This window comes from Zootoca vivipara, chromosome 3 (assembly GCF_963506605.1).
Source record: "Zootoca vivipara chromosome 3, rZooViv1.1, whole genome shotgun sequence".
Taxonomy (NCBI): domain Eukaryota; kingdom Metazoa; phylum Chordata; class Lepidosauria; order Squamata; family Lacertidae; genus Zootoca; species Zootoca vivipara.
The window spans coordinates 86,297,851-86,322,104 of NC_083278.1; the positions used below are offsets into that span (position 1 = coordinate 86,297,851).

At 46.2% G+C, this 24,254-nt stretch overlaps 1 protein-coding gene across 1 annotated transcript in view; it reads right to left on the reverse strand.

The window, feature by feature from the left end:
- Positions 1-24,051, reverse strand: part of LOC118083262 (uncharacterized) — a 58,027-nt gene extending 33,976 nt beyond the window's left edge. Inside the window, exons 1-3 of the mRNA XM_035111510.2 lie at positions 23,306-24,051; positions 14,301-14,379; positions 11,333-11,823 (exon numbers count right to left, since the gene is read on the reverse strand). Of these exons, the coding sequence (XP_034967401.1) occupies positions 11,333-11,823; positions 14,301-14,379; positions 23,306-23,482 (747 nt within the window). The 5' untranslated portion in view covers positions 23,483-24,051. The remainder of the gene's footprint in view (positions 1-11,332; positions 11,824-14,300; positions 14,380-23,305) is intronic.
- Positions 24,052-24,254: the final 203 nt, after the last annotated feature.

Below are 24,254 nucleotides of genomic sequence, written 5' to 3' on the forward strand. Positions count from 1 at the left end.
AGCTGCACAGGGCACAGAACATGGAAACCAAGCAAGGGGGATTTTGCCATGCGAGGTGGAAACAGCCTGACTGCCCGTTCACTGTTTTAGAACCTTACCCGTTTGTTAAAGCAAAGTTTTTCAGTAAAACCAACCTGTGGCAGTCACTCTGCCTTTTGCGCAGGAAGCCCTGATCCCAACCTTATCGGAGGAAGTTTTACACTCTGAAGATATGCTGCAGCTGCTGCAAAGGCAGAATGGCTGCAGAATCCAATGGAGAGAAACATACACCGGAAAAGGCAAAATAATAAAAAAAGGTGAGCAATGACAGACACACCCTTAGTGTTCTTGGGAACGTCACTAGTGCCTACCTATCCGAGATTGCCACCACCCATGGAGGCAAACAATGAATTTCACCGATGGGGGCATGTCCTCAGCACTACATAAGAAGCTGGGACACCCCTGTCCTCTAGTCCCAGTGGTCCAGCCTGCCAGAGAGACGGGGATTTGAATACCCTCCATGTTATTCACACACTGTTTCAGAGCACATCACACACAAAGGATGGGGAGGACACAGCATGGCACCAACATAGCACCCGGGGCAAGAAGCCTACAGAGAGAACACAAGTCGACGTCTGCTGTACTTTTGCATCAGAAGTCCTCCCCATGACACACTTTCTCAGCAGCACTGAGAATGTTCTCTCACAGCTATAAGCAGATCTGCCAAGAGGGGAGAGGGAGGAGGCGGGACTCGCGAACTAAGCAAGGCTTTTCTGTGTTTCCAGGAGCTCTCAACTTAGTCTTACCCAACACCCCTGCCGGTGACAGTTGTTAGGAACAGAACACAGAGCTAAGCAATAACACGCCCAACCCAAGAAAGGAGAGCCAGTGAAGAAACAAAAGGAAGTACCTCCTGCCCAACGCTCTCTCCCTCCGTCCCTGTTAAATGTTGTGTCTGGCACACAGCATGCTGGGGGTTAATGGCTGGCTAGGGATGGGAGCAGCTGCAGCGTGGTGGGCAAATGAGGTCAGGCCACCAGACAATGTGGCTATTGTGAGGCCAGGGGGTTCTGCTTGATAGCCTCCCACCTACCATCTCACCACGTGGCAAACTGGAGCAGGCCAGGGAGGGTGTGTGCAAATATTTGTGTGTCTGTGCACACACACACACATATATATATATGCATGTGCATGCACACACATGCTCAAAGAGAGAGGGGGCCAAATACATATTACCTGCCTGCAAGCAATTGGCTCAAAGAGGATAATTCTTTGCTGAGTTTCTCCCTCCCTCTCCATCGCCATTCCTGAACACAGAAGAGCAGCTCCCCACTGTCAGATCTTTTTGCTCCCAGTTACAATTTATGACAGGCATAAGTTGCACAACCTGTTAAGATGTGACAGGAGAGCTCCTCCCTCTGCTTTTTTTTAAACCTACTTTTCCATCCCACCTTTCCTTCAAGTCAATCAAGGTGGTGTAAACAGAGCCCACCCACCCCCCAGCAACCTTGTGGGGCATGTTGGAGACAGCAACTGACCCACGGTCACCAGACGAACTTCATGGCTGAGTGGTGATTTGAACCCTAGTCTCTCAACTCTTTAGTCCAGCACTCTGGCCACTATGCCATGCATAGAGGGAACTTTTTGTGGGTTTGCATTAGTGGCAGACAGATTTTATTTTATTTTTTAAGAGATGTGCATCTTGTCTTCAAACTCTATGGAATTCACAACGGCAAAACACGCATCTCACGGACAGCCAGCCCCAATGCCATACAGCAGGCACCCCCAAACTTCGGCCCTCCAGATGTTTTGGACTACAGTTCCCATCATCCCTGACCACTGGTCCTGTTAGCTAGGGATCATGGGAGTTGTAGGCCAAAACATCTGGAGGGCCGCAGTTTGGGGATGCCTGTCATAGAGCCCTCTATTTTATGATTTATTTTCCTCTAACAACTCTAACAGCTGTGTTTGCCACTGAACGTCCATGCACCAGACTTAGGACTGGCTGAACCCTACCGCCATCATCATAATAATCACAATTTCCTGCTCTTAAAGCAGCTTTAAGTCAACAGTCAATGAAATGCACATTAATAAAACAATAAAACACACAAGGCAGCTGCCATTAAGCAATGGCAAAGCAGCTGCCATTAAGCTCCTTAAGCAACATTTCTAAAGGTAAGCAGATTTTTTAAGGTACATTATAGGACAGGTAATGCGTTCCCCAGGTGGGGAACTGGATCTGGCTGGGGTGGCCAATTCCTTATCTCTCCCCCATCCCCCGGGGGTTAAGCTTGACAGGTGGGCAGAGCAATCTACCTGCCAGACCGCTGACATCACAATGGCATCAGCTGACCCATTTCTTCCCCAAGTCTGTGAAATCAAGCAGTGTGGGCAAAGGTACAGTCCATGCTTTGCAAACCCTGATAAGCAATCAACGGTTGGGGCTCGCAAAGCACCATGCAAGTGCTGCCAATCGGCTGTGCCTGCATAACCCCTTTTGGCCCAACCATGTCTTATTTTAATTAATTGCATTTATATCCCACCTTTTTCTCCACAGAGCTGAAGGTGGGCTATTGTTTTGCTTTTGCTTTAGCTTTTTATTTTGTGCTTCTATCCTGTATTTTTATCTTGGCGAACCTACCCGAGATCTTCTGCTGAAGGGTGGTAAATTCAAATACAGAGGTACCTCGGTTTACGAACACAATTGGTTCCGGAAGTCCGTACTTAACCTGAAGCGTACTTAACCTGAAGCAAACTTTCCCATTGAAAGTAATGGAAAGGGGATTAATCTGTTCCAGACAGGTCCGCGGAGTACTTAAACTGAAAATACTCAAACCGAGGCGTACTTAAACCGAGGTATGACTGTAAATAAATAAATAAATGTTCTCTCCCTTTCTCATTTAATCCCAACAACAACCCTGTGAGGTAGGGTAGGCTGAGTGTGAGTGATTGGCCCAATGTCGCCCTTCATGGTGGAGTGGGGAATTCAAACCCTGGCCTTCCTGGCCCTCATCCGGCACTCTAACCACTACACCACACCGGCTTTAGCTTTACAGTGGTTTCCTTTGAAGTGATGGGGGCGCTAGAAGCCTCTTAGCTGTTATAACAAGCCTTGAGCTGAGCTATCTATACCTATCTCCTATTAAGAGGCCTATCTCTGAGCATCAGGGCCCAGCTCCAGCTTTGAAGGGGCACTGGGCAAAGGGTCGGTCCTCTCAGTGCTCTGTCTTCTCCTCTGTCAGTGGGTGCTGGTGGGCAATGAAAATCTCTTAAGGAAGATTTATTATCCAGGGGCCACAGTGATGAAAACGTAGTCTTCCCAAAATTAAGGTGATGTCATTTCATTCATAGGGAACCCTATAGTGGTCCCTACTTTTTTACTGCAAAGGGGGAGTTTGAACCCCTAATTATTTCCTGGAGCCTCTACCATAACTAATGCAAGCAAATGCTCTTATTCAACATTAAATTGTGTAAAAAAAAATTGCAAGCATTGCTCCCCCACACATTAAATTTATCACTCCTATTTCAGGGCACACCATTGCTATGCTGGCTGGGGCTGATGGGGAATTATAGTCCAAAACAGCTGGAGGGCACCAGGTTGGGAAAGGCTGATCCTACAGCACAGCAGCATAAATGCCTAAGAGGAGTCAGTAAATCTTCACATGCCACTATGTTTATTTTTGCCATATTAGACTCATTTGTATAATATGCAAACAAGTCAGGCTTTTGCATCAATAAGCAGCGTTGTTTTGAACCATCAGCAAAGACGACAAACGGGGCGAATAGTCTGTTTAGTATCATTAGGAGCTTCCTGAGGATGACAGCAGAATAATAATTAATTAGAAAGAGGAAACATCATGGACCATCCCGCCGTTCTCCAGTTTCCATCTCTGCTATCCTGTTCCCACTGAGCATCACGTACATATCGAATGACACACAGGGGCCCACGGGATCCATAGAGGGGCTAATGGGATAAAGGGATCTCGCTCTCCAGTGATTTGATCCACTGATGCAACATATAATTAAACGGCTGCGATTGGAGAGGGTTTTCTCCCTGATGCTCACCAGCTAATTGCTTGACTGCCTGTACTATGCCTGATGCCAGGAAGAGGGGACAGCAACATATTCCAGGCATAGGCAAACTCGGCCCTCCAGATGTTTTGGGACTACAACTCCCATCATCCCTAGCTAACAGGACCAGTGGTCAGGGATGATGGGAATCGTAGTCTCAAAACATCTGGAGGGCTGAGTTTGCCTATGTCTGACACATTCAGTGTGTTTTAAAGGTAGAGGGTAAAGGGACCCCTGACCATTAAAGCCGTCACGGATTACTCTGGGGTTGTGGCGCTCATCTCGCTCTGTAGGCCAAGGGAGCCAGCGTTTGTCCGCAGACAGCTTCCGGGTCATGTGACCAGCATGACTAAGCCGCTTCTGGCGAACCAGAGCAGCACATGGAAACGCTGTTTACCTTCCCGCCAGAGTGGTACCTATTTATCAACTTGCACTTTGAGGTGCTTTCGAACTGCTAGGTTGGCAGGAGCAGAGACCGAGCAACGGGAGCTCACCCCGTCGCAGGGATTCAAACTGCCGACCTTCTGATTGGCAAGCCCTAGGCTCAGTGGTTTAGACCACTGTGCTACCCGCGTTCCTTCTAGAGTGTATTTTACCAGGCCTTAAAGATAGCGTTGGTGTAGCACTGTGAAATGAGACATTCGGAAGCTCCTTCAAGTGGAGATTCTCCAGTAACAAATAGATGTGGACTCAATTCAAACTAGGTTTGGCCTTAGCAAGCAACTGCAGAGAACCATCATAAGGATGCACTCCTTCTGTTAAAGAGTTCCTCCCTTGCCCATATTTGTTGCCTCCATGAGCTCCGAACCTCTTGAAATGGCTGCATTTTCCTCCCTCCAATGAGAGGTTTTTGTATGTGCAAGGGATGTTTCAGTCTCCCCCCACCCACCCAAGGGCTTCTTATTCCCAAGTCACCTTTCGTGTGCCATGGAAAAAGGAGAGAGATAAAGTGCATCTTGCAGGGGAAGGAAGGCAGAGCTCGCCCTCCAGCCATTGCTGCAAGGTTAATTGGAGTAGGTTCTTTTACGGCTTGGGTTAAAAATCAGAATCAAAGAGAAACTCAGGGTCATAATGTTCCTCACACATCACTGGTAGTCCTTATGAGTTCCCAAGAATAATAGTCAAACTTGTGATTTATGAACTTCAGTGGCATCTCAACCTAAAATGGTGGGTTGGGTGAGCTATGACAGGGTATACCAGAGGAGAGAATCTATGTCAATGAAGCACAGCAGGTATTATAATTTCTGAAGGAAACCGTGCCCCTGGGAGAGGTGAATGGAAATTTTGCCTTCAACACCACCAGATCATAGCACTCTTACCAACAATGTTTAGCCAATAAGAGTATTGCTCTCACTCTGCGTTTTTTATTTCCCTGTGACAACGGCATCTTCACAAAAGGCTGTATGCTTGTGAAAATAAACGGAAATCTTGCAGTGTCTTCTACACCATCTCCTCTCACACAGAAGTCAGTCATTCAGTGGTAAGTCGACTGCCAAACGCTTGAGGAAATCCCTACACACACACACACACACACACACACACACGCCTGCCAAAGTTTCTGTATGTAAATATAAGGAGTCCATTCATTAATTCACATCCACCCAAACTCCTCACGACTTCTACAACAAACACTATAGACGAGCATATTGGAGCCAGATTTCCAGCATATAAATAGGTTCTTCAACAGACAACAGAAACTTTCCATAGCTGGGTTCAATTCCGTATGAAATATTCCACTCATTTGTAGAGGACCACCTCATTTTAAAATGTGCCTCTTTATCTTCAGCTATCAGGGCAGTTCATAGCATTTTTAAAACAGCAACAAGATATAGAACACAACATAATTAAAGACTGGCTCACGCTTGACAGCAGCCCTCACACAAACACATTTGAAGAACATAGACTCCACCAGCCAGATACATAGGCACCACTTGTAGGAATCTATCCTGCCATATGGGGAGTTCCGAGAAATGCATCCAGGGCAGGGATGGGGCACCTATGTCCCTCCAAATGTTGCTGAACTACAACACCCATCAACCCTGACATTGGCCATGTTGGCTGTGGCTGATAGGAGTTGTAGTCCAGCAACATTTGGAGGGCCACAGGTCCCCCATCCTTGATTAAGGGGCTGCCACCGGGTATGATTTGGTCCCAAAGTAAGGAGATTATTGCCGTCAGCCCTGGAAGAAGGCCAGGATCATGGAGACATCCACAACAAAGCTCTCCTTCATGGGTGCACCACTGCTTAGACTTGCATAGGTTTTTGTCACATCTTTCTCACTTCCTACATTGACTGATCACAGGAAAACAGAATGGGGAAACTTGCGGGTATATTTTTAAAAAAACCAAGTCAGAACACCACCTGCCAAGCAAAAAGGTTTTTCAATTTTCAATTTTTTAAAATAATAATAAAAGCAGTCCTGGAACACTTCTGTAGGATTGCCCCTGAAGATCTGGGTTCTGCAGTTGGACGCAGATGAAATGTTAGACCTAACATGCCAGAGTGAACATATTACACCAGCCCTGCTGGCCCAACTGGGTTGGCCGCCAGCAAGATTTAGGAGAGGAAGCTGCCAACATTCGCTTGAATGATGAAGCAGCCGTTCCCAATTTCTGAAGTCCTTGAGATAACCCAATCTCTAGCTGCATTCCCCGTGGCTTTAACAAACAGAGCTAACAGCTTGTCTGGCACACAATCGCACATTCAGTCTAACCCAAGCAGTTGTGGATACTGACATACAAGCACTCCAAAGAATGGGCGCGTTGTTTACGTGGATTAAACAAGGAGCACTGTGTGTGGAGTGGTCTGAGAGAATTGCAGAGCAGGTTGGAGAGTGTTCACACCCTCAAAGTACTGAGGACACAACACTCTGGCACCACCCAAGATGCCAGAGTATGTGCAACAACGGCCGTCAGCATGACCTTTCCTTCTGGACGACAGCCAGAGCAGCAGCCCAAAACTAATACCCTCTTACCAGGCTGCTGAGCTCAAGAGTCAAAAGGTGGCCACAAAGTCGGGAAAGATTCCAGTGAGCAGGCCAATTCCATTAAAAACAAAACAAAACAACACAAAACCCCCGATGGCTTCAGCTTCAGAAGTATTATTTATTGCCAGATGCTGGGATCTCTCACAGGACAGTGCTAGCAAGTCAAGATTGCTTTCGCCAGAAGTTTCCAATCGTATCATTTTCATGCAATTAACCAATAATCTCCTTCCATCTGACAGGACATCCTTAAATGTCTCACTTGTTCAGGCCAAAAGCCAATCTAGTCTAGCACTATGTTCTCACAGAGGCCAACCAGATGCCCAAAGGAGGCGCATAAGCACCACACCAAAAGACCCTGATGTTCGGAAAGATGGAGGGCACTGGGAGAAGGGGACGACAGGGGACGAGATGGCTGGACAGTGTTCTTGAAGCTACAAACATGAGTTTGGCCAAACTGCAGGAGGCAGTGGAAGACAGGAGTGCCTGGCGTGCTCTGGTCCATGGAGTCACGAAGAGTCGGACACGACTAAACAACAACAACATATATATATCAAGATACATTCAATCCATAAGAAGGTTGTGGGCTCCCTCCTTCCAACTTCTTGCCCTCTCACGATTCGCTCCTTCAAAATTAAACAGTTCTGTTATGATCTGCAGGCCTAACCTCTTCTCTTCCTCCTCCTCAACCAACCCAGAAGAGTTCAAGCCAGGCCTAACCTAGGCATGCAGCAGAATGAGGTGGGAAAATACCATTTTTTGATGTTCCTGTTGGAGGAAAGCGAACACGAGTTCCTACCACTAAAGTATTGCACCTTAAGTAGAAAACAGGCCCGGCAGACTAGATCTTCTTTGCTTTTTGTTGTTTGTTTAAACACATTCCGGTGTTTTCTGTATTAATACTAGAAATGTAGAGTTGGAAGAGACCTCAAGAGTTATCTAGTCCAACCCCCTGCAATGCAGAAAACACACCTAAAGGATCCATGGCAGATGGCCACCCAACCTCTGCTTAAAAACCTCCAAGAAATGAGAGGCCATCACCTTCTGAGGTGGTCTGTTCCATTGCTCTTACCGTAAGATAGATATTCCTAATGTTTAGTCACAATCTTCTTTCTTGTTATTTGAATCCATTGGTTTGGTTGGGTCCTACCCGCTTGCTCCTGCTTTTAAGAGTAACCCTGCTGCTGCTCCTGTTAAAAATATGACTGGTGCGGGGAAGGTTACAATTCTCTATTAATCTGGCTATGCTATAGCTACCTGTTACAGGCCCTTGCATCTAACTCTTCTGGCTCCTCTTCATCTGTTTATACAGTGGTACCTCGGTTTATGAACACAATTGGTTCCGTAAGTCTGTTCATAAACTGAAGCGTTCATAAACTGAAGCGAACTTTCCCATTGAAAGTAATGGAAAGTGGATTAATCCGTTCCAGACAGTCCGTGGAGTACTTAAACTGAAGCGTTCATAAACTGAAGCAAACTTTCCCATTGAAAGTAATGGAAAGTGGATTAATCCGTTCCAGACGGGTCCGCGGAGTACTTAAACTGAAATGTTCATAAACTGAAGCATGGGTGTAATTGGTTCCGGAAGTCTGTTCATAAACTGAAGCGTTCATAAACTGAAGCGAACTTTCCCATTGAAAGTAATGGAAAATGAATTAATCCGTTCCAGATGGGTCTGCGGCGTTCATAAACCGAAAATTCATAAACTGAGGTGTTCATAAACCGAGGTTCCACTGTACTGCAAGATCGGCACCTGCCTACTTCATCTCTTAAGAGCAAGAGCAAGCGCTCACCAGGGCCCCTGTTGAATTTCTGGAATTTTGCTCCTTCCTCTCCCCACTGACCAGACGCCAAGGAGACCGCCCTCTTGCAATTCTGAAGAGAGTTGCAACAGCAGAGAGAAATTCCAGCAGGTGACAAAGTTTCTCTTCCTCTGCATCACAAGTTGTGGCTTTCAAAAACGTCATCTTCTACGCAATTTATTGCTTCTTTATTTTTGTTATTATTGATTCCCTTTAATCCCCACTCTCCACCATCAGGTTGCAGGATGGGTTACTTACACCCATTTGAAATCCGATATTAGAAACATTTAAAACAAATGACAGTCACAGGAATGGACTGGGTCCTTAAAAATCTCTCTCAGGTGTCAAAGCCCAAGGCAAAGAGGTGCATCTTCAGCAAATGGTGGAAACTATATACAGCCGTACCTCAGCTCCCAAACGCCTTGAGAGTCTAACGTTCTGACTCCCGAACAACCAGAAACCGGAAGTGATTGTTCCGATTTTCAAACGTTCTTTCGGAAGCCAAATGTCTGACGGGGCTTCCGTGGCTTCTGATTGGTTGCAGGAGCTTCCTGCAGCCAATGAGAAGCCATGGTTTCATTTCTGAACATTTCAGAAGTTGAACGGACTTCTGGAATGGATTCTGTTTGACTTCCAAGGTACGACTGTACTGAAGCTGTAAGATGCACCTCTGTGGAGAGGGAATTGCGCAGCCTAGAAGCTGCCACAGAGAATGCTCCCTCCCGCCACAACCTGAACTTCTGAGGGTGGTGGAACTACCAAGAGAGCCCCCTCTGCCAACCCCAACACTTGAGAGGGTCTCTAGGGAAGGAAATGGTCTTTCGGGTGTTTGAGGCCTACACAGTTTAGGGCTTTAAACCTTAATGTGAGTACCTTGAATTGGGCCTGGAAACAAACTGGCAACTATGAGAACTACAGGTGCCCAGTCCTCTTCTGCCCCTTTGCAACGGCCATCACCTCAAGTCAACCAAAACAAGTTCTCTGATCTCACACACAGACACACACACCATCTGCCTCCTGTCCTACAGCACTTCCCCATAGGCTCCTCTGAAAAGAAGAGGCTGCCCCCTCCATCCAGAAGCCAGCAGCAGCCCTGGACTTTCTGGGACACGAACACAAAGGCCTCATTAAAATGCATGCGGCTGGCAGCATGTCCCGGGTGTAATTAGGACGTTGCCCAAGGACAGCGATCAAGGGGTGGAAGAGAGACCACTGAATACGCTGTGGATGTATCAGTGCCTTTGTACGCAAGCCAAGCTGTTTCAGCCCCCATTTAAACAAAAGCAAAATGGAAAGGGACCCGAGGTGGGAAGAGAGCCAAATGCAGAGGAACATGCACACTGAACCAAACGCTCCTCTGCAAAGGCACCGCAAGCAGCCTAGCATGACAAGCAGATGGGGCAGCTGCTTTCTCCAACTGGTTACAGGCAAACAATGCGCCAACCAAGCCCAATGAGCGAGGCAACGGGACACTGGTGGCCTCGGCCGATGAAACTAACATGAAGCGTTTCCAGAAAGGAGAGAAGGCCAGGGGGGAAACGGAACCCCTGGCAATCAAACACAGGAAATCAGATTCCATGTAGGGCAGAGGGTAGTTACTAGACCAGGAGCTAAAGCAGGGATGGAGAACCTCTGGTGCTCCTCAGATGTTCTTGAGCTCCTCAACTCCCATTAGCCCCAGCTTCCACATCCAAAGATGAGGAACGATGGGATATCTAGTGAAGCTACATCTAGTGAGCCAGAGGTTCCCCATCTCTGGGAATAAAGGCTATTGGGAGCAAGGGAGCTCAGAGTAGTCAAAGCAGTTCCAATTGCCCCTCATTCCAGGAGGGAAAGTCTGAGCCATTATTCGCCCACATAATTTGTGAGACTACTGGCAGAGAAACTCTGTGTGCCATCTAGGGGTGGCTCTTTCCACCTGCCTCGTCCCACCTCCCAGACCCAGGAGCCTTCCTAGGGGAGCCTCTGCCAGGAGGACGACTGCAAGTGACCTTCCAGACCTGTTGGGTTTAGGCACCGAATAAGAAAGTACATAATATGGTTGATTGGCCTATTTGTAAGCTTTAAACATTCATTTTTAAATGTAAATGTAAATTTTAAACAAGAAGTCTTAATGGTTGAATTGCCAGTGGTGTTTGATTTTCTGTTCATTTCGCTTTTCATTTGTATACCTTTCTATATGTAATACTGTCACAACAGGCTGCTTTATTTTCGTGCACTGTGAACTGACTACAAATGGAATCAAATCAGGTGGAACTTTCTGACGGTAAGAGGTGTTTGACAGTGGAACAGACTCCCTCCAAAGATGGTGGACTATCCTTCATTGGAGGTTTTTAAGCAGAGGTTGGGTGGCCATCTCTTATGGATGCTTTAGTTGAGATTCCTCAACCCAAAGGGTTGGGTTGCATGGTTCTCAGAGGCACTTCCAGCTCTGCAGATTCTAAATGCATTTGTAGAATATTTCGTAGATCAACCATCAACGCAACATGGCCTTACCTGCTGCATTTTTTCCAGGTCAAGGCTGGGCCGGCCGACTTTGTCTCCATAACCTTGCCGGTGCCGCTTACAAGGCATCGCTTGCTCATAGCTGGCTCCGACGCTCGTGAAGATGAGAGGCCGGGACGTCGGGGTCCGTACCAAGGGCTGGAGCCTCTTGGGAGGGGAGGCACTGAAAAGCACTGGGCTAGGGGTGGCATGCAAGCCGTCCGCCGCTTCCGCCACTGGCCGGAACGACATGCCGCACAAGTTCTTCACCTCCTCGTCGCTGGAGGAGGTATTGCAGCTGTCGCCGCAGCAGGAGAGCCTGTTGACCTGGGACCACTTCCGCTTCTCAGCAGCAAATTCGCAGCTAATACGTTCCAGCTCCTCTTCAGAGCTGTGGCGGTCCAGCCCAGGAGGAAAATGGGCTCGTACTTTGCAGCACTGGTTTTCTTGGTTCTGCAGCTGATTGGTTGCCAGGGGGGTCAAGGTGCAATTCCGTCTTCTCTCTGCAGAAGTAGATTTTTTTTTTAAAAAAAAAAGTGACTGAAGAGATCTCAGTCATGGCTGTCACATGATGGGAAACTGACCACGCCAGTATCCCTCCTTCCCATCAAATGACTATTTCACCAGGGACCCTGGAAGGGGAGGTGGGGAAAGATTATTTATTAATTGAATAAATAATAATAAGGTCCACACACATCCCACTTTGGCCAGACAGTCCAAGAACCCACTGGTGATTCTCCTGCAAAAGCAACAGCTGTTGAAATCGAGGCTCATTTGTGGTCCAGCTTGTTTTCTAGGACCCAGCAACTTGCTCTCTATACCTTCAGAGTAGAGCTTTGCAGAGGCAGAACAAAATGAGCTGAGCACTAATACAATGAGAAAGAAGAGACAAGAGTTGCGGGTGTTAGTGAAGACGCCAAGCCTTTTGAATACTGAGCTTCGACCATTCTGTAATTACGAACCTTTGTCTACTCCTTTGGGATCCCTTTTGAATATAATTTTTAATTTAATATTGAGGTTCCCCAAGGCTCTCCACCCACCCACCCCAGGCCACCAGATATACATACAATAGACACATTCTTGTTGCCCCTGAACTTCACTACCCTTACCCATAACCAGAGTGCCTGTAGGTCATTGTTTGAGCTCCTGTTTCCCACAGTACATTTAAAGAGCATGGCTGATTCTTCAAAACCACAGGCATATCTAAAGTGGAGAGAGAGGTTGGGTAGGGGAAGAAGTCAAGTAGAAACTTGAACACAAGATGGTTAGGTATTTGTTTTATTTTAGAACTTACATCCTGCCTTCTTTTCACCAACTGAACTTGCAAAACAGCGTAACATTTCAAGCAACCGCAACCATAAAGGAAACGGTATGAAAAGAATGGCAAATGAAAGGTTCGGTCAAATGCCATTTTGAACAGTAATGCAACATTCCCCAACTTGGCAGAAATGCATACGGGCACAGAATTATTGTTAGAAGAAACTTGGCATCTTATATTTTTTACACTGGGCCAACAAGCGGTACCAGATGTTTTGCATCTATTTTGCATTTCCTACATACGGCGCTACAAGGACTCTTCATGCAATGTATTTCCCCTACAAAGTGGCAAGGACCTGTGACTTATATTTCATAACACATGGCTGGGCCATCAGTATCTCAAGCCATTGCACCATGGTTTGTCGATCACAGACAATATACTCTTGCCACCTTTAATACCTTACAAAGGTAGGTAAAGGTAAAGGACCCCTGGACGGTTAAGTCCAGTCAAAGGCGACTATGGGGATGTGGCACTCATCTCGCTATCAGGTCGAGGGAGCTGGCGCTTGTTCACAGACAGCTTTCCGGGTCACGTGGCCAGCATGACTAAACTGCTTCAGGTGCAACAGAACACCGTGACGGAAACCAGAGCGCATGGAAACGCCGTTTATCTTCCTGTTGCAGCGGTACCTATTTGTCTACTTGCACTGGCATGCTTTCAAACTGCTATGTTGGCAGGAGCTGGGACAGAGCAACAGGAGCTCACCCCATCGCGGGGATTCGAACCGCCAACCTTCTGGTCGGCAAGCCCAAGGGGCTCAGTGGTTTAGACCAGTGTTTCCCAACCTTGTGCCTCCAGCTGTTTTCGGACTACAACTCCCATCATCCCTAGCTAGCAAGACCAGTGGTCAGGAATGATGGGAATTGTAGTCCGAAAACAGCTGGAGGCACAAGGTTGGGAAACACTGGTTTAGACCACAGCGCCACCCTATACAGAAATCCAAGCTCCACATATGAAAGAGTAAAGGAAGCAGCTCATCAGCCAGAAGAATCTAAACAAAAAGTATAAAGTATACTAGAGTGGCAATGCAGATAGAGGTCTACCATGGTGTGAATAGTCTGGCTTCAGGAGAGCAGATCCCAGCTGCTTCGCTCCTCCTAGCTCATTTACCACAGTTTGGCTTGGTGTGTCGTCTGAACCCCCACTTAGGGTTTGCCTCTCCCAGATGAAGCACGGGCTGTAAGCCATGGGACAAACCTCGGTCACCGCTCATGGTTAGCCTGGAGACAGCTAAGCCACAAGCCTAGTTTTGGATGACCCGCTAAGCCAAACCATGGCTTCAGCTTAGCTCAGCAGCATTGCAGCAAAACGAGGGAGGAGGACTGGAAGCTTCACCCAACTACGCAGTTCACTGGGTGGGCCATGGTCCAACCACCATCATACAGGCCAGTCTACCTCCGTTGTTACAAAGATAAAAATGGAGTTACTGCCCTGAGAAATCTACGGAGGTAATAAACAAGCCACACTTTATGTGTTCTTGGAGTATTTTGCAGTCTCAGAGCTACCAAACTTGGGAAAAGTTCTGTGTAGCAGGGGGTCAATGGAAGGAGGAGTATATGGTGGAAGTTACATAACAATATATAACAGAGTTGGCAGACCATGCAGGCATTGCAGATCAATAGTGAAGGATAAGCCCTGCACCCTACGTGCTTCTCACTTTACCTTTGTCAATCTGAGCAAGTTCCTGGTTCTCTCCCTCAGAGTCATCACTGTCTTCCTCATCACTCGGGGGATAGGAGATCTAGGAGAGAAACACATTAGGAAATAGTTTAATATAAAACAGGCATGCACAGATCAGTGTAATTCTGGCCCTGGTCCCTTTCGCATGCATCCTGTCCTCTTTCAGCAGTTTCTTTGTGTGTTTTTAAGGCACACATCACATTTATATCTGACTTCCTTTTTATTAGAACTCTATTAAGCAATCAAAATAGTTTGCAATGAAGCAAAATAAAGAATCAGGGGGCAACTTGGTATTATTGGTTGGATATGACAATGGAACATGAAGTGGTTCAATCTAAAGTCAGACAAGGAAATAGGATTATTGTTCTCTAAGGAACAACGAGGGCTAGTAGTAGTATGTAATCAACACCAAATTAAATCAATGATAATGTCTCATCCTTAAGCATAACAGCTTTCAACCTTCTGTTAACAGTATTTCTTTATGCTCTTTACCTTTGGTTTATTTTGATTATTAAAAAAAAAACTTTCACAAAATGCTCACCCACCCAAGCTTTTTAAATTGATGTTTTATTTCTGCCACTGCTGCTTCAGTTTTGCAAGTCACTTTTATCTATTTTTTTATTCTTGTGCTGTTGTTTTTATTATGTCATGTCAGCAGCTTGGTGGGGGGTGGAATTTGAAGGACAAGATTTAACGTTTACTTGAACTAAATAATATCTATGCCATCTCCCTGGAGAGCCATGGGAACTGTGTGACCTGGGGATAGCCAAGAATTCTATCACCTTCACCAGAATGAAATCCCCAAGATTCTATAGACAGCCATAAAACAAATAAAACTGCCATAGTGTAATAAAGATAAGCTCTTAGTTAAGCTGAATGATCACACCAGAACCCAGAGAATAGTGGTTTTCCAAACAGAGATGCTATTTCAAGAGCTCGGATCCTCTTAGATCTCACATAATCTATGTTCGAAAACTGCTGAATTGGCCGCACATTCATTTCTGGGCCCAATTCAAGCTGCTCACGTTAGTGTCTAAAGCCCCAAAGTGACAAAGTCCCCAAATATCTGAAAGGGTGCTATCTTAACTGCAGACCCCCTCAAGTGTTCAGGGTCTGTTGGGTGGATAATAACCTTTAATTAAATTTTGCTCAAAGTAGAGAGTGTATGTGCAATTGCTTATACGTGGCAAGTAAAACAAAAAACAAAAACACCCCAATATATCAAATGTGTACACATACACACTTTTGCACAGAAACGAGAAAGGAAAAAAAATAAGATGGAGGCTGCTATCCAGGAGCACGCATGTGCTGGATCAGGGATATGCTACTACTGTTCACAGGATTCCCTGAGCTATTGGCTTTGTCTCATCAGAAAGCTGCAGCTGTGTTTATTTAAGGAAGAAACTTGGACTGTAGCTGGAGGGCTTTGCTGCTGCAGCCTCGTTCACTCCTTGTCTCTGCTCAAGGCTGGAAAATTCCCAAGTTTCCTCCAATCACAAATTATGGGGGTGCCATTTCCCCATAAAAGTGCATGCTGGAAAGCCTGGAGGAAAAAAAGGAGTTACAAGCCTAGGGAAGCCGGGTTAATTTAAATGTTTAGATCTGGGGTAGCCAAGAAAGATGGTACCCTCCAGATGTTACAGACAACTCCTCCCCTCAGCCCCAGGCAACACAGCCAATGATCAGGGATTATGGGAATTGTAGTCCACAACAGCTGTGAATCTCTGACTGTGTGGCCCAGGCAGGGCCGGATTTAGGTTTGATGAGGCCCTAAGCTAGTGAAGGTAATGGGGCCCTTTATATGTCCAGCTGACCTTTGTCAACAACAAATTGTCACATTTTTTGTGTGTTGAATATATGCTATATGGTAATTTATGGACCTAATAGGTATCTAAAGCCATTTGCACATAACAAAATATGTATTTTATCAAAGTAATCGTTGAACTGAAATACAATTAAGAAGAAGTATATTAATAGTAAAATAATTATTAAGCTCTAACTGTATGTAGGTTTTATTTTATTTGTTTTTATATTATATTTAGGAAATGTACATCCAGTGGTGTTTTTCCTTTAAGTTTTTTGGGGGGGCCCCAAGACAGTGGGGCCCTAAGCTATAACTTGTTTAGCTCATGCGTAAATCAGGCACTGGTCCCTGGGAACAGTGGGAAGTCGCTGAAAACCGTTGGAAGAGCTGGCCTCTTGCCAAGGGAACCCCTGCTGAGCACAAAAATTTATTGAGCAGGTTAAGCCAGTGGTAATGGGTCCTAGGGAGTTCTTGTTTAAGATGCCAGCATCATTGTTTTCTCATGATCAGGCCTCCAATTAATAAAACAGCTCTAAGATAACTATGTGTTCTCAAAGCTACGGACATGAGTCTGACCAAACTGTGGGAGGCAGTGGAAGACAGGAGTGCCTGGTGTGCTCTGGTCCATAGGGTCACGAAGAGTCGGACAAGACTAAATGACTGAACAACAAGATAACTATCTGGGGCAATTATATTGGCTCTATTCGTTGGGTGGGGCAAATAAAAGGGTTTTTTATTTTCATATTAGTTTTTTGCTAACAAAGCTTGCACATGTGCACTTGGCCTAACCTGTGAATCAAGGCTACCAATGTAGGATTTTTCATGAGTTATTCTCAGATTGTTTGGATGGAGCACTGGCAGGTGGGGAACAGCAGACTTTTTATCCCCATGTTGGGCAAAAGATTCCTGCATTGCAGGTGGTTGGACTATATGACCCTCGTGGTCCCTTCCACCTCTACCATTCTCTGATTCTCTTATTCTATACTCCCTACCTTACATCCTACAGATGTAAAAGCAGAACACTAAATGCTTGATGCAGCCACAGACAACATGACTTCTACATATTGCCCAACAAAGGCAATGTGCTCAAAGCACAATGGACTGTTAAAACAGTCAAACAGATAGAGTAAATAAAAGTTAAAATCACTGCCGTTTAACACCAGCCGTTCAACAGTTAACGGTGTGTGAACTGGGCCTTGCCTCCAGTACTGTTTACATGTAGTGCAATAGTAAAATTAGTCCCCAAGTTCTTCCAACAGAAGCAAAGAGGAAGTATTCCTCTTTAGGGAACTCGGTTTCTAAACAGGAGGGGTGAGAATAAACTAGAACACAGATGAAGAGCAAAAGGAAAAGGGTGAGAGAAATAGCCTCTCTGGGAGATGGGAGGATGGAAACAAATCCTGTTGAGCAAGACTTTCATCAGCTGAGCGAGAAAGCTGCCTAGAGCCCAGCGGAAAGATCAAGCAACAACTGCACAACCGACCACAAGAAAATTCTGAATACTCTTGCTCCTCTCCAAACAATACTCCCAAGCATCCTGTTCAACTCTGCAAATGAACCAAGTAACAAACTGCACAGGAAGGATTGTTCAGCAGACTGGGAATTGGGAGAGACAGGGAGCCAAACTGCTGTAAATGGTTAGAAAGGTCACAGTTTACAGCAGGGGAGTCTCCAAGCTAAGATGTTTAACCTTGAAAGTGCTGCCTTCCAAGCTAGTGTCCAATTAGTTCGTGGGCAGAAGCCAGTGTCCCAATCATCCCCGACAAAACTATTCCAAATTATGGAGTAGGCCAGGGGTAGCTGACATGGTGCTCTCTGGATGTTGCTGGGATTCTGACTCCCATCAGCCCCAGCCAGGATGGTCAATGATCAGGAATGATGGGTGTTGTAGTCAAAGGACATCTAGAAGGCACCATGTTTGCTACTCAAGTCGTAGATCATGCACCTATTTCCCCACAGGCGGCAGCAATGGTCACTAACTTGGGTGGCTTCAAAAGAGGAATGGACAGAGTCATTTGAGGAGAAGGCTATCAATGGCCACCAGCCATGATGGCTATGCTCTCCCTCCACCGTCAGAGGCAGAAATGCTTCTGAATGCCAGTTGCTGGAAACTACACAACGGGGAGTGTTCATGCTCTGGTCCCGCTTGTAGGTTTTCCTACAGGGATCTGGTTAGTCACAGGGAGAATAGGATGCTGGACTAGATGGGCCATTGATCTGATCTAGCACTGCTCCCCTTATGGTCATAGACCATAATTCTCAACTGCTGTCATGGTGAGTTTTATCTGGGTCACGGTGCCATTGGTGGAAGACATCCTTTCTGAAGGACTGCCATACATGCATATGGCCAGTAGAGCCAATTGAGAAGAAAGTGAAGACAAATCAAAAGAAAAAGTAAAGGAAGATAAAGGAGATTTTTTTAAATGGGTACAGACCAAAAAAAACAGATTGTCATGGGAAGTTCTTTTCTGTCACATAGTAAACTGTGGGCTGGCGATGGATTTCTTCCTTGTTTGTTCACTCTTATAATTGTAAATTTGCTGTTACTTGCCTAAATCCATAGCATGGAAAAAGATTGTTAAACATCTGTAAGACTAAAGAGCGGCTGCCAATCTGTCACTCCCCATCTACAGCAGAGGCCTGTGCCCATTTGGTTTTAGGTGGATTTAACCAACCCACCTCTGCATTTACACAGGGTGGTTTTAGCAACGGTTGCAGATATGATCCCTCTCTTGAGAAAAACAAGCACTTGAACTGCATCAAGTACAATTAGACAACAGGCAGCACCCAAAACTTCTGCTTCAGAACCCAAAGGTGGAACCATGCAAAGTTAAAAAGGAGGAGGCCCACTAGCTCAATAATGCTTGTTCACTGGCCTTCAACCCAACAGTTGGCACAAGGGTAGAGGAACATTCTTTCTTCTTGAAAGGATAAGGAAACAGGCTGTCTTCTGGCCCAGTCATGTCACGGATAATAGTTTACAACTAGCCTAGCAACTCTCCCTCCACCTCTTCTCAGGAAAACTCCCTTTACACTGTGATAAACCAGAGCCCTAGGATCAAGGAATCTAACACCCACACCTTAAGATAGCATAGAGATCCAATTATGCCACTTAAGTTCACATAAGGATAACAGGGCTGCAGAATGACCTCGCAGGAAAGGAGGCACAGATTAATAGGGGTGCTATCTTTAATAAAACCTAATGCCTCTTAAGGGGTTGCAAGGAGAGCAATGGGATTATGTGAGGGGGGCGGTCTGGATGAGTGCTAGCTCCACCCCTCCCACCATCAACTTTGCCACATTCCAACTTGTGAACACAAGTGTCTGAGATGGAGAGTGTTCTGTATCCATGGAAAATTGGGGTGCTGAAACATGCAGGGAGCCACCACTGACACAGAAGGCTCTCCACTGCGATGGAAATTGGAAACACAGTAAGAACAGAGACATTTATACATATTTCCCCCCTCAAATGCTCTCATTGCCCTCTTTACAACTCTTGGAAGAGGGCTGTATCCTGATGTTTTTAGACTACGGCTCCCAGGGTCAACAGAAATTGTAGTCCAAAACATCTGGAGCATACCAAGTTGGAGAAAGGTAACCTATATGATTCTAACAACCATTCTAACTGAAAAGGAGTGGCTTGTAAATAATATTCACATTAAAAGTATTAAAGACAAGATGGTTTGGAGTGTCATTGCTCGAGGGTAGCCAGCAACCTCCCTGACACTTACCTATGGAATTAACTGCTCTAGGATGAGGTTTTGGCCAAGTATATAAACATGAATTTCTAAAGAGAGATTTTGAAACATGCACACTTTCTGATGGCTCATGCATATTATATTTTTCCTTCCCCTATGCGAATACAAGCATGTATTCCCAGGTGTTAGGAGAGGAGGATGGTGGCAGTCTACCCACCCTCAAGGTTTCAGATTACATGAGATTACTCTTCGGAGACACACTTCTTTCTCTGGCTATTGGTTTATAGAAAGTTAGTTAAGACATGTTCCTCCTATCTATTACTTTTTTGCAGGTTATATCTTGGAGATATCCAATACCAGATTGAGGCTGGACAACCAGAAGCGTTTAACAGGCATCAAATAGTCTATCCTCTTGCATAGTAATCAGTTGTTGTTGTGGTTGTAAATGTATGTGAGAGCGGGACCATCAAGAAGACTGATCGCCGAAGAATTGATGCTTTTGAATTATGGTGCTGGAGGAGACTCTTGAGAGTCCCATGGACTGCAAGAAGATAAAACCTATCCATTCTTAAGGAAATCAGCCCTGAGTGCTCACTGGAAGGACAGATCCTGAATCTGAGGCTCCAATACTTTGGCCACCTCATGAGAAGGGAAGACTCCCTGGAAAAGACCCTGATGTTGGGAAAGATTGAGGGCACAAGGAGAAGGGGACGACAGAGGACGAGATGGTTGGACAGTGTTCTTGAAGCTACCAACATGAGTCTGAGTCTGACCAAACTGCAGGAGGCAGTGGAAGACAGGAGTGCCTGGCGTGCTCTGGTCCATGGGGTCACGAGGAGTCGGACATGACTAAACAACAATTATTATTTATTCATTCAACATATCCATCACCCTATACCCGGAGGTGTATATCCCCATGCAAATATACCAGTTGATTCAAGGACCCTGTTCTTATTTTACAATCTCACGTTGTCAAAAGTTCGGTTTTTCTATAGTTGGGTGAGAAGGAACACCAATCTATCTACTCCTCTGGCCATTTTGATGATTGCAAACCATTCACTTTTGCAGCTACTAGCAATAAAGCCTGCAACATCACGGCCTAGGCTCTGCTTCTTTGTGTGATGCTCAGGTGAGAGAGAACCCTATAAACTGACTTTGGTGTACAACTGTAGTTGCTTTGGGGCACACCTCCGTGAAAAAGACCCAATAGAGATGATAGTTTCTGTCCCATAACATATATATTTTTCAAAATTGCATTTACTACCAGCTGAATCCAGGACTGCAATACTTGATCCAAGCGAAATAAAACTGCAAGCATATTAATATGCAAGCTAGCCCACCACCACTGGATATGAAGAGACATTTGTACATTTTGTTTTGTTTTTAAAAGCAAAAGTTACAAATTTCTACTTGCCTATGTTCGGAAGTTTGTTTCAACACTCCAAGCCCGACTCAGTGCTATTAACTAGAAGCTATACTAAGAACCAGAGGCATACTGTATATATTCCCCCTTCCAAGTCATATTTATCTGGAGAGGGGGGGGAGGGGAGAGAAATCAAGTTTGAACAAATGCTGAACTTTTTCTGTTCTCCAGCTTGTGCAAGTCTCCAACGCCTTTTCCTCTCCAACTGTATTCTTTTGAGAAGCAGCAGTGGCAGCTTTACAAGAACTTGTGCAAATCCCTTCAGGACAGCTGCTTAAAACCAAAGCTTGGCACAAAAACTTGATAGACACCGGAAACCCACTCTAGACCCACATATGCAAGGTACAAGGGTGGACCTCAACACTGCTCAGAATAGGCAGTCACAATTCTACCCCCAGCTAGCTCCCACCCGGACACAGCTCTCCTAGAGATGCCTGGAAACCCTTTGACTTCAGATAGCATGGCCAAGTTCACTGTGGAGTCTGGAAGAGCTTTGTCTACGGCAGGCTTCCCCAACATAAAGGTAAAGGGTAAAGGGACCCCTGACCATTAGGTCCAGTCGTGACCGACTCTGGGGTTGCGGCGCTCATCTCACATTATTGGCCGCGGGAGCCGGCGTAAAGCTTCCAGGTCATGTGGCCAGCATGACTAAGCTGCTTCTGGCGAACCAGAGCAGCACACGGAAACGCCGTTTACCTTCCCGCCGGAGCAGTACCTATTTATCTACTTGCACTTTGAGGTGCTTTCGAATTGCTAGGTTGGCAGGAGCAGGGACTGAGCAACGGGAGCTCACCCTGTCGCGGGGATTCAAACCGCCGACCTTCTGATTGGCAGGCCCTAGGCTGTGTGGTTTAAACTACAGCGCCACCCACGTCCCCCAACATGGTGCCCTCCAAATGCTTTGGGCTACATCTCTCAGCATCTAGAGCACCCACAGCTCACTGGGCCCTAATCAAATGCTATATTGTTGGGGGGGGGGGAATAAGTCTGGCCCTGCCCTGCAAACAGGAAGGAGGCCACATTTGAAGCACATGGTCTCCTCCAAAGATTCCTAGGAACTGTCATTTGTTAAGGGTGCCAGGAGTTATGGCTCTGTGAAGACTAGATTACACTTTCCAGGAATCTTTGGGAGAAGCTTTTAAATAAATGTGCATGCAATGTTCTATAAGCATATGGTGCAGATGTGTCTGGAGTCCCTAGCCTTTATGAACTCACTGACAATATCCAGACAGCCACAGGCAAGTCCATAAAAGTGAATTAACTTGCTGCCAACAAAGAGAGCCGTAAGGGGCAGGTAAGAGGTAGGGCCTGATCCACTCATGTTTACTCAGAAGTCAGTCCTGCAGAGCTCAAAGGCTTGCTACTAAGTGAGAACAAGACTGTAACTATATATACTGTGCAACCCTAAACATGTTTAGCCACAAGTAGTAATTTTCACTGTTTGTTTTATTTTATTTTATTTTATTTTATTGGGGGGGCAGGGGGAGAAATGGGATTACTCTCAAGTAATTTGGAAATATCCACAGACTTAGAACAGACAAGTGCAGTCGAAAACCTGTGCCTAGCAAAGCACTTCACCAACTTCTAAATATTGCCCAAATGTTTTATTTATTTATTTATTTATTTATTTATTTATTTCCAGAGTGGCACGGACCCCTCTTCGCAGGAGCCATTCTCGACATCAAAAAAATGTCTCCCTTCAAATATAATCCACAACACATAAAATATGCACTTTGCTAATAACCCTTGCATCAACACAGTGCACTTTTCGAGGCTCCAGGCTGTCCAAGGAAGTGCAAGGCCTCCTCCATCCCTTGAGCTGCTGTATGGACAAAGACAACCTGGCCCTCGAAAGGAACAGGCCTTATTTAACAGCTCTTACGGTTACACTCGTGCCACGAGCAGGATGCAAAAGGGAGAAAACGAGCCCTGGCCATGCTAACAAGAACGGGATATATAGAGAGTTTCTGCAATCAGTACAGCTCCCCGCAAAAAGGAAAAAAAGAAAACGTGCTTTGGAATATACAACCAACTCCGCGCTCCCTTTTTCTTTTTCTTTTACCTTTAACTGGAAGGGCTGGATCTCATTCAAACTCTGATTCCTGAGCTTCTTCGTGAGGATCTTGAGCATGGTACAAATCCAGAGAGCCGGGAAAGAGTTAAGCACCCACGCACATCTAGATCGGCTGCCGCTGCCGCCGCCGCCGCCACGCTTGGAGGAACTCAGAATAGCTTGCATTCAGCAACTTCAGGTACACCCAACTTGTAGCTTGGAGAGGGCAGGATCTGCAGAGAGAAATTCGATCTTGCGCCCCTTTCCTTCCAGACAACAGCCTGGATGGGTCTGGGTTTCGTTGATGAAAAATACTGCCACGCACAGTCTTTGGTTTGTCCCCCCCCCCCTTTCTTTTCTTCCAACACGTATAGATATTACACAGCAAATCCTTTCATTTGCTTCGCAGGCTGCCCAGGCAGCCAAGGTAAGGAGCAGCTATAGCGGGGCTTCTGCTCAGCAAGAGAGGCAAAGGGGGAGCCCGCCGCGCAGCAAGAACTTAGGAAGAGATGAGCGAGCTCTCTCCCAGCAGAGGCCCGGGGCTCCGCTCATGGCAGCGGGTCTAACGTGCCATGTCGCTCACTCGCTTCCCCGTCGCCGGCAGCAGCCCCTGGGCAGCATCGCTTCTCCTGCGCACACGCGCTCTTCCTCCCTCGCGCACCCGGCCCGGCTCCTTTTTCTCTTCCACGCTCCCTCTCGCTGCCTTCGAGCTGTGCGAAACTTGTAACAAACAGAACACGCATCCGAGGTGCCCATTGGCCCGGCCGAGGAGGACTGTGTCAATCTCAGTGGGCGGGGCTACCATTTAAAGGGAAACCAAAAGGAAGAAATGGAAAGTCGCTTTTCACACGAGCGCGCACGCTCCCTCCGGGCTTGGAGATCCAGAGGCGCCGGATGCCGTAAACCCTGGTAGCTGCAGATCCTTAAATCCGAAAGGCCCCCCCCCCTCTTGAGACGA